Source organism: Octopus sinensis, linkage group LG5, assembly GCF_006345805.1.
Source record: "Octopus sinensis linkage group LG5, ASM634580v1, whole genome shotgun sequence".
NCBI lineage: Eukaryota > Metazoa > Mollusca > Cephalopoda > Octopoda > Octopodidae > Octopus > Octopus sinensis.
In genome coordinates, this window is record NC_043001.1 from 49,004,450 (window position 1) to 49,015,832 (window position 11,383).

The 11,383-nt window shown below is 33.1% G+C and overlaps 1 protein-coding gene across 1 annotated transcript in view; it reads left to right on the forward strand.

Annotated features, from left to right (window-relative positions):
* Nucleotides 1-8,215, forward strand: part of LOC115211692 (opioid growth factor receptor-like protein 1) — a 41,217-nt gene extending 33,002 nt beyond the window's left edge. Inside the window, exons 6-8 of the mRNA XM_029780342.2 lie at nucleotides 4,873-5,015; nucleotides 6,651-7,802; nucleotides 8,082-8,215. Coding sequence (XP_029636202.1) covers nucleotides 4,873-5,015; nucleotides 6,651-6,864 — 357 coding nt within the window. The 3' untranslated portion in view covers nucleotides 6,865-7,802; nucleotides 8,082-8,215. The remainder of the gene's footprint in view (nucleotides 1-4,872; nucleotides 5,016-6,650; nucleotides 7,803-8,081) is intronic.
* The last annotated feature ends 3,168 nt before the right edge of the window (nucleotides 8,216-11,383 follow it).

Consider the following 11,383-nt stretch of genomic DNA (forward strand, 5'->3'; position numbering starts at 1 on the left):
GTATATATGTATATATATATATATATGTGCGTGTGTGTTTGCGTTTCTGTGTTTGTCCCCCTAGCATTGCTTGACAACTGATGCTGGTGTGTTTACGTCCCCGTCACTTAGTGGTTCGGCAAAAAAAAAAGAGGCCGATAGAATAAGTACTGGGCTTACTAAGAATAAGTCCCAGGGTCGATTTGGTCGATTAAAGGCGGTGCTCCAGCATGGCCGCAGTCAAATGACTGAAACAAGTAAAAGAGTAAAGAGTATGATGTCATCATCACTGCGATACTGGTTCCCAGCCATGTGTTTTTCATGTTCGCAAGCAGTTGATAATCAGATGGGGCCAAATCAAGAGAATAGGAATAGTGATCTATTAGTTCTAAGCCACAGCCATGCATTGCAGCCATTGAAACCAAGGACATGTGTGCTGGAGCATTGTCCTGATGAAAGAAGACTCCTTACCTCAGTTTTGCTGGGCATTTGGCAACTGCCTCAGCATGTTGGTGTAGGACACTCCATTGATGATGTGGTCTTTTTGAAGATAGTCAATAAATGCAATGCCTTTTGCATATTAAATAACTAAGGCTATCACCTTTCCTGCAGACGAAATAACCTTGGTATTCTTTCAAGCAGATGAGGAGGGGTCTTTCCACTGCATGGATAGTCTCTGGTTTAATGTCATGAAGCTAACACTCACCATGGACTAGGATACGTTCAAGAAGACCGGAAGGATCTGCCTCAAACAATGTCAGATTTTTCTGTCATGTGATCAACCTGGTGCACTTTTGATCAGGTGTCAGAAAATGTGGCACCCACCAAGCATGAATCTTTGTCATGCCAAGTTTATTGTGCAGAATATTCTCAAGTCTCTCATGGGATATGCTAATAACATTGGCTATTGGATTTATAGTCAGTTGCTTGCTATCCATTAACATGTGGTGAACATGATCAATGTTTTCCTTGGTGATGGCAGTTGTGGGACGTCCAGACATTGGGTCATCTTCAAGACTCTCCCTTCCTTTACTAAATTCAGCTGCCCACTTTTGCACTGTTGATAAAGCTGGAGTGCCATCCTGTAATGTAGCAACCACGTCAGCATGAACATCCTTGGGAGCTAAAGCCTTTTCCTGAAGATACATGATAACACTGCAATGCCAAATTTTATTTATTTTCAAGAGAATTTACTACTAGTTACTTTTGAAGTTTTCTTTGAAGACTCAGATGTCAGTTTACCTGAAAGGAAACAATGCAGTTATTAATATGCAGAACTGAAATGAATGCATGCCAGATTTCACTCTTTCACTCTTTCATAGTCATCCTATGAATGTTTCAACCTGCTCTTGTACATATTGGTTGAGCTGATTCATTTTTTAAAATTGTTTAATTAAGAGAATGAAATTAGTAGTGTAACATGGTCATGATGGTTGCTGTTTTGATGCATTTAAAATTTTTTAAAAAGATGTGCAAAAAATTATTAATTATATACCTCATTTATAAATTAATTCATGAGAGCATGCACACACAATGAGAATAGCTGACAATCAGTTGTCATGATGCAAAGCTCTGCACCACAAAAAGCAAAATCCCTTGAAAATCCACTGAAAAATTGTGCAACATCTAAATATAGTTAGCAGAAAACACATTCAAAAGCTTGTTCTCTAATTATAGAAATGTCACTGGTGGTGGTGGTGGTGGTGGTGATGGCGGTGGCGGCGGCGGCGGCGGCTGCTGCTGCTGCTGCTGCTGCTGCTGCTGTTGTTGTTGTTGTTGTTGCAGTTATTATTATTACTAGCAGTATAACCCAGCCTTGCCCGGGATTAAGTTACGATTATTAAGCTAATCTAGTTCTTTATTTCAAACCAAACTAAGTAATATCGACGTCAAATTTGGGCAAAATCCGTTGAAATTGATTATATTATATATATTATATATATTATATATATACTAGCAGTATCGCCCGGCGTTGCTCGGGTTTGTTTCGACCCGCTGGAATTGTAATTTTGAAAAGTAAAAATTTTGTGAACATTTTTCTGGTCGAAATACATCGAAAAGTGGTGACACAGCAGTGAAAAAATCGTAAAAAATAGGGATTTTCATAGAAAAAAGCATCTTTTTGATGTAAATAATTTTTGGTGTTAACATGGTCCGATTTGAATTTTATGTTCTACGGAAGGAAGAGCAACCCTTCTTCTACCATACTCTCAATTTTGGTCAACTTGCGCCGCAGGGTCTCGGAGGAGATAGTGTTAGTTGAAGGTTACCATTCTAGGTGCCTGAGTAACAACCTCGCGGATTTACAGATAAATGAATTAATTACTATTTTACAGAATAAAATTAAATAATTCTTGAAAATTAATTAATATTAATATTTTTTGAACAAAGTAAATAATTTTTAAAACTTAAATAATAATTTTTTTTACACAAACGCGAACGGGGAAAAGGGGGTGGCGAATTCGATTTACATACCTAAATTTTTTCTTTTTCATGACATTGTAGCAAAATAGTAGTGAATTATATAAATACCAGCAGTACATTTTTTTTTCTGGGGTATTTTTTTTCAACCTCGTCACATATTTGCCCCTTTCAATTTAAACAAAGTCTTAATTAAGCAATTACGGCAGCTTAGCAATGGTTTCAATACAGGCGTGACATCTGTATCTCAATTGTTCAAAACCCTTCGAATTTTTTCGCACGTGTTGATATCATAGTGAAAACTTTCAATTACGCGCGCTTAGAAGTACGCTCGCAAATTAATACTACCAAAATTTTGAAGTTCGCGCTCCGCTTGTGTGTGTGTGTGTGTGCGTGCTTTAGGTGTACGTAGGTATGTGTTTTTGTGTGTGTGTGTCACTGAAGCCATACATACATATATACATACATAACCTCTCTCTCTCTTTTCTCTCTCAGTCACTCACTACAAAAAGTGAATAAAAAAAGTTCAGTTATTTCTGTCTTTCACTCTGTCTCTTTACACACACTAACAAAAGCACTTCACTTACACACCACACTTTCTGTGTCGCACAACCCATCAAACACACACACACACACACACTCACGCACGCACACATGTACATCAATGCTTTCGGAGTGAAATGTTAAAATATTGAGTTTTCTCGAATTTTGTCTTAATTGGGGGTGAAATTGAAAGAAATATATTATGGCATGACCGAATGGAGTACTTTGAAAAATCTTAGGTAAACTCTAATTGAAGAAATTGTGTGAGGAGTAAATCGTTATGTATTTATTTGTTTCTGTTTGCTGTGTTTTTTTTATTTTTTGAGTAGTGGTTTAAATACTTTCAGTTTAGTCTTCCTCAAATCACTCTGTCGCTATTTACTTTCATTTTATTCGTTGCACACTGTGTGTGTGCGTGTGCGTGTGGTGTAAACCACATTAAGAAAAGCATTTGACATACACACCAGAATGTGAGTTTTCTGTAAATTTTGCTTAATTGGAGTTTAAATTTTAAAAACTGGACCTGGCATGACCCGATGCATTCTACTCTTAAAAATGCTAGGTAAATTGTAATTGAAGAAATCCTATATTGTAGATTTCTATAAGTTACAAAGGGAGGCAGATAAAATCTGCCTTTTATAATAAGAGATTATATATATTATATATATTATATATATATATATAATATAATAATATAATATAATATAATATAATATAATATAAATATATCTGGGCAACAGACATGAATACATACACACACGTACGTACTTACACCTATTGCATGTTTTGTGCATGCATACATGTTCATAAACAGAAATGAATGGAAACAATGTTGTTAAATTTGTAGATTTTCACTAAGAGAAAAAATTGTTTTTTTTTGCATGGAATCAACTACTCTGTAATCCTAATATGCTACAAAACCCTTTTTGTGGTCCATGAAATGGAGTGGGGTGTGGTGGAAGCCTCGTGAATTATACCCATTTATATTGTGCAATTCACTTTGTTTCTTTGTTGTTAAATACATGGATTCTCAACAAAACCTTTTTTACTCGGCGTAAAATTAAAACAAAACTCTTTCGCACCCAAAGTAATGTGTGTGAGAGAGGAGGGGGAGAGAAAGATGTACGATTTAAAATAAATAAATGATTTAAAATAAATATATTGTAATTGTTGTGTGAGAAAGTATATATACTATGATTATAAAATATAGTGTCTTTCAAAAATATTCTGAATTTGAACACTATATCTCATGTTTAAGAAAAAACAAAACATTTTACATTATATTTTTTATGAACGTCGTCACTTACTCTCTCACTCTCCCTCTCTCACTTTGTCTTTCCCGTGAATCTCTCTGCCTCCTTCTTCCACTTTTCTTTATCTTATTTTTTTTGTTAGACGATGTCAAAAAGCAATGGCTGAAAATAGATTTTTATGAATGTCGTCACTTACTCTTTCTCCCTCTCTCACTTTGTCTTTCCCGTGAAACTTTCTGTCCCTCTTCCACTTTTCTTTATCTTATTTTTTTTTTGTTAGATGCTGTCAAAAAGCTATGGCTGATATGTTTTATGGCTAAAAGCTACGGTTGAAAATAGAATTTTACCGCTATCCACGGGTGCCTTGGGAAAAAAATAAGTTGACAAAACCCAGATAGGATGTTGACGAATGTCCTCCTAAAATTTGAGTGACATGCATGTTAATTTGTGGATGTGCATAAACTACAATCACGTACACACACACACATGCACACACATCTTGTCTTATATATATACAGATTATTATTATTATTATTATTATTATTATTATTATTATTATTATTATTATTATTATTACCATCATTGTTAGTCAGAATGTTAAGAAATACTGCCACTGAAACTGAAACTCTTCTCTGTTAAATCTTTAACTAGTATTAGTATTTTTAATACATTTCAGGAGATATCTAAAAATGACGTCTTAGGAGATAGAGTGAAAAGGAGCTTTCATTTGATGCTGGATTTTTATGGCATGTCTATGAATGATGACTGCCAGTTTGCGTTATCACATTCTTACAGTGATAGAATCAAAAATCTGAAAGAGTAAGTTATTCAGGAAATATGTTATCTTTTAATGTTTGCTTGTTTCAGTCATTGGACTCCAGCCATACTGGAGCAACGTCTTGAGGAGATTTACTTGAACAAATCAACCCTTGTACTTAATTTCTAAGTCTGCTATTTATTCTAGTGGTTTCTTTCGCTGAACCTGTTGTACAACTACTCGTTTACTCTTTTACTGATGATAGTGGATTATATATTACAATGTAATCTTTTATGACTACTTCAGATAAAATTCTAACGAAACAGTTGTTATAAATTGTAATTGCCATTTATGTTTACTACTTTATTTTTTCTACCTCTTCTTAGTCTCATTGTTCTATGTTTGAAAACCTCTATTTTAACCCCATGAGGGGAATAATTGATTGTGAGTTTAACATCTTGTTGCAAAAATTTTTTTATTATTAAATGTTTTGTCAGAGGATGAAGTGCAACAGCCATGATTCTTTTTTAGGGTATCCAATACTTCTTAGAAGGAAGGGAGGGATATATAAATAAAACCTTCGAACAGAGATTGTCAGAAGCGACACCTACTGGTCTGGCTACGCTGCTTTGAAAAGGGGCAATACCCCGAAACGCGTCTGTAGCTGCCGGTCAAGTAGTGTGGAGCGACTGACCTCCCTTGTTCAAAGGTTATATGGATACAGTTTGTGTATCAAATAGCTAACTTAAGGCGATGGCCTCATGGAGCTAATAAGCGGACAGCTTTATTCTTATTTTTATAAGAATGCCATATTAGTATGGCGATAACTATTATTTTCCGGGAACGCTGCCGCTGTTCTCTTTTAGAGAGACTTAGTAATTTTAATATTTCTATTATATATATATATATATATATATCTAATGTAGGATAAAATTTTTTCGGAAAAAAAATTCTATCAATGGCGAGCATATTAAAAAATACCTTTAAAGGTTAAATTATAAACAACTTATAAATAAGGGCAAACGAAAAAATTTCTAATGCCAAATATACCAAAAATTGGACATATTGCCCATTTACCATATAATTTTTTTCCCCAGTACGCACGGTACTTGAAAAAAGGCCGACAGAAATCTCTAAAAAATTCCATTATTACCATATCGGACCGATTTCAGGGTTAGTTAAAAAAGAACCCTCCCTTCGTCAGTGATACATGTGGCAAAGAAGTAAATGAGATACTTACTCATACCCATGGAAGAAGCAAACACTAAGTCATGAGCACATTTATAAGTTATATATATACACACATACATATTTATATATATATAGAGAGAGATAGAAATAGAGGGAGAGAAAGTATTTGTGCCTCTTTGTCTTGATATTGTATGAATGTTGTAATTAAATGTTATTCATTTTCAATATTTTGTGGTCACGAGGGAAAATATTACCTTACTTGGAGAAAAGTGACAGTTAGTGACAGGAAGGACATCCAGCCATAGAAAATCTACCTCAATAGACCTTATCTGACCCATTTACAAACATAGAAAAGTGCATGTTAAAATGATGATGATGAGGATTGACAACAATAAGGGCAACAACGATGATGATGACAACATCCTATTTGTTTTGTATTTGAAACTGAAGTGTACTTTTTATATTTTCATAATTTAATAAACTTTCATTATTTGGTTTATTTCTAGAAGACATCATAATTTCTTGAGAATCACCAGAATCCTAATAGCCCTTGGAGAATTTGGTTTGAAGACAGAACAGAGAAACTGGTTAGATTTCCTGAAGCATAAAGTTGATAGTGGAATTCTTAAAGAAGCTGACTATTCTCTTAAAAATTTCTGGATTCCAGCTGTTCAAGAGTTTGAACTCAGTTCAAATTCTGAAAACATTAATGAATTTTAGATGCAGTTTATTGTGATTTCTATAATTTTATATGTGCCTTATAATATTCAATAACTTCCTTTTTCACATATTAGTTTCAAATTTCGCCAGGTTCTGATTTAGATTTCATACCTCCCTGGGTCACATACTGCATATAAACTGAATCATCTGTTTCTTCCACCATACAATTTTTAGATCAGTACCAGACCAGTTGTTCTGCAAATTTGGAACTGAAGGTGTCCCAGATTTCTGAATTTACTGCTTTTCTGGAAAAAGTCTAGTTAGCTCTGTACACTTAGTAAGTCTCTGAAGTCACATCAGACATAGCATTAAGATCATTGAGAAACCTGGGAGGTTGATTGGATCACCATTATGGAAGATGTACCCCTTCAACAATACCACATGCACAAATAGGACTAGGAATGTAGCATAAGGTGGTGCATGGAAGGGGTTTTTAAGGACAGGAACATGGCATACATTGGGAAGACTCCTACAACTTTAACAGAGAGGCTAAACGAACACTGGCGAGAGTATCATCATCATCATCATCATCGTTTAACATCCATTTTCCATGCTAGCATGGGTTGGACGGTTCAACTGGGGTCTGGGAAGCCAGAAGGCTGCGCCAGGCCCAGTCTGATCTGGCAGTGTTTCTACAGCTGGATGCCCTTCCTAACGCAGATGGGAAACAGTTTTCCATATTCTATCAGCATGCCAAAGACCAACATGGCAGCATGCAAGACCAAAATGACATTTGAATTTTGTCCAAATACCCAAGGGATTGGTCACTTAGACAAGTACAAGAATATGTCTTCATAAATGAAACATTACTCATATTGACCTCAATGCCATGGATACCACTCATGCAGTGTACATGCATATGTGTATCTGTGTGGACGCCCACCTACATGCCTACTAGGCAGCATCATACTTAGACACATAGATAGATAGATAGATAGGTAGGTAGCTAGCAGAAATGTTAGCACGTCGGGCGAAATGCTTAGCAGTATTTCGTCTGCCGTTACGTTGTGAGTTCAAGTTCCGCTGAAGTCGACTTTACCTTTCATCCTTTCGGGGTCGATAAATTAAGTACCAGTTACGCACTGGGGTCGATGTAATCGACTTAATACCTTTGTCTGTCCTTGTTTGTCCCCTCTATGTTTAGCCCCTTGTGGGTAATAAAGAAATAGGTAGGTAGTTAGGTAGGTAGGTAGGTAGGTAGGTAGGTAGGTAGGCAGGTAGGTAGGCAGGTAGACAGTCAGGTAAGCAAATAGGTGGGTAGATAGATAAATAAATAGGTTGGTATTTAGGTGATTAGATTAATTAAGTAAATTGTTAGTTAATTAGATAGGTTGTTTTGTATGTAGATAGTTATATAGGTAGGGAGACAGGCAAGTAGATAAATAGGTAGGTACATAGATAGTACAGACACATGCACGTACATGCACACATAAACATACCCACAAGGACATGAACATACGTACATACACACACATGCACAAGCACACATACACACACAGGTATGCACACACATGGCTGCAGGAATACACAGACATACACACAGTAACATACATATGCATGGAGATAATCACATACAAATACTTCTACAATATACACACAAGCACACACACATATATATATATGTATATATATATATATGTGTGTGTGTATGTGTTTGTGTGTATGTGTGTGTGAGAGCTATCAATCTATATATATGTGCGTGTATGATCGATCAGTCTACCTGCCTGCCTGCCTGCATGCCTACCTACCTACCTACCTACATACATACGTACGTACGTACATACATACATATATACATACATTCATACATACATACATACATACATACATACATACATACATACATGCATACATACATACACATATATATATATATTCATATATTTGATTCTATAACTATTTAGTTGTTGAAAATATGTATTTAATTATTAGATTATAACTGTACGTTATTTGTAAGATGTTACTTAGCCAACGAGATATATAGATCGTAAAATAGTTATAGGTTATACGTTTATAATTTGATTTTTAATCTTTAATTTTTTAATGTATTTGTTAAATATATTATATTAATATTTAATATTTATGTAAATAAAAATGGACTAATTTATTTATTTAATTTTCATTCTATGTCTATATATTTATTGATAGAGTAAATTTTAGATTTTAATTACTTTATTTGTTGATAATAATTTAGTTATTATTTTTAAATATTTTATAATTATTAGATGTGAACTTTAATCTAAAAATATGAATAGTGATTATTTTGTTAAATAATTTGGTAATTATATATTGGACTATAACTGAGTTAACAACATTTGTGAGTTTATTATGTCTTTTTAATAGCCATATTATATCTTAATAGATAAATACATATTTCTATTTAAAAATAAATATTTAACATAATATATGGGTTTTATGACATAATCCTAATGTTTTAAGTTTCTAATTTAGATAATAGGGTTTTTTTTATAAAAAAATTATTATTTTTATTTATTTCTCAAAAAATATTGTTTAACTCTATTTGCTTATTTATTTAACTATTATCATTAACCTGAAGATTGACTATAATTTTAATTCAAATTTTCAATTGAATTTAAACTTAATTGTAATTCGAATTTAATTATAGCCATGAAACGTACGTAGTGTTTTTACTTATTATATTATATTTATCTTTTTTATACTTTTTGGTTAATAATAATAATTAAAAAAAAAATTTCAAAATCTCAAAATATAAAAATTTAATAATATAAAAATTAAAAAATTAAAATTTTATATTTTATATATATATATATATGATATATTGCATTAATTATATTTGTATGTTATTTATGTATTGGTTTATGTCTATCACTGCTTGAGTTGCCTAATAGTGGTTTTATCTCTAATTTAATTTATATTGGTTGTATACTGTCAATCTAACATGAACATGACAGTAGGGGGTTACACCATCGCTGTTTAGCCCTAGGAAACATCGATGCTTTCTGATGGCTTCGACACATTTTTCCTGTGTCCTTATATACATTTACGAAGGGGAGACAAACACCCCCAGCAGCCAGGCCTGCATCTAGAGACACGCATGTTTCAGGATCATTGTCCATAATCAGTCTAGAGTAGCAGACGCCTGCCAGCCGAGAATATCTGCCCCGATTCGCAAATGTATATATCTAATTTTCAGTGAAGTTTATTCACTGATTATCAAAATCAGAAATATTAAATTTCTAAATCTCTCATAGAGATATGTACGGTAGTGGGGCGATAGAATGGTTGTATACTGTCAATCTAACGTGAACGTGACAGTAGGAAGCATCGATATATACATTTGCGAATCGGGGCAGATATCAACAGCTGGCGGGCGTCTGCTACTCTAGACCAATGATGGACAATGATCCTGAAACATGCATGTCTCTAGATGCAGGCCTGGCTGCTGGGGGTGTTTGTCTCCCCTTTGTAAATGTATATAAGGACACAGGAAAAATGTGTCGAAGCCAGCAGGAAGCGTTGATGCTTCCTAGGGCTAAACAGCGGTGGTGTAACCCCCTACTGTCACGTTCATGTTAGATTGACAGTATACAACCATACTATCGCCCTACCACTGTACATATCTCTATGAGAGATTTAGAAATTTAATATTTCTTAATTTATATTTATACTGTGAAATTTGATTTAATCCTAAATCTCATTTTTCCCTGTAAGTTTGGATATAATCCCAAATATTATTATTATTATTATTATTATTATATATATATATATATATATATATATATATATATAATATATATATATATAACATGGAAAAATACAAGCATAAAAAGTAATATTCTTAAGATTATAAACCTGGAAAAGTACAGGATGTTATTACACCTGTAAAAGTATAATTCAATCACAACATATATTTAAATTAAACATGAAAAAAATTGAAATATCATCTCTTGGAAATTATTAAAAATTGAAATTATTATCATCACATGGAAAAATTGAAATATTATCTTTCAATATTTTATAAGGTAAAATCTTAAATTATTAATTGACATATTATTAATTATCTTATAACAGCAATGCCTGGAAAATCATGGATTACATGGAAAAATGCGAGTATGAAAAGTAATATTCTTACAATTATAAATCTGGAAAAGTACAGGACAAGTTATTACACCTGTAAAAGTATAGCACAAGCTATTACTTCTAGTAAAGAATAAGAAACTTTTTACTTAAAATATTGCAGCAAAGAATGCCAGTTCTTCTAATTTATCACTCTTTATAGTTATCATGTTTTAAATTTATTGTACAAAACTGTTCAGCTAATTTGTAAGTTTGTCTAATTAGTCACTTTTTTTCTGTATTTAAGGTAGTAAATTAGCCAAATTCTACTTAAGTAAGTATAGTGTTATTTGTAAACTATAATAAAATAAGTTTTAATATTCAAATTTTAATTTTAGCTGCAATATTTTAAGTAAAAAGTCCATATTCTGTTCAATGCACTTTTCTGTCTAGCTGAAAATATATCTATAGAACTCGTGCC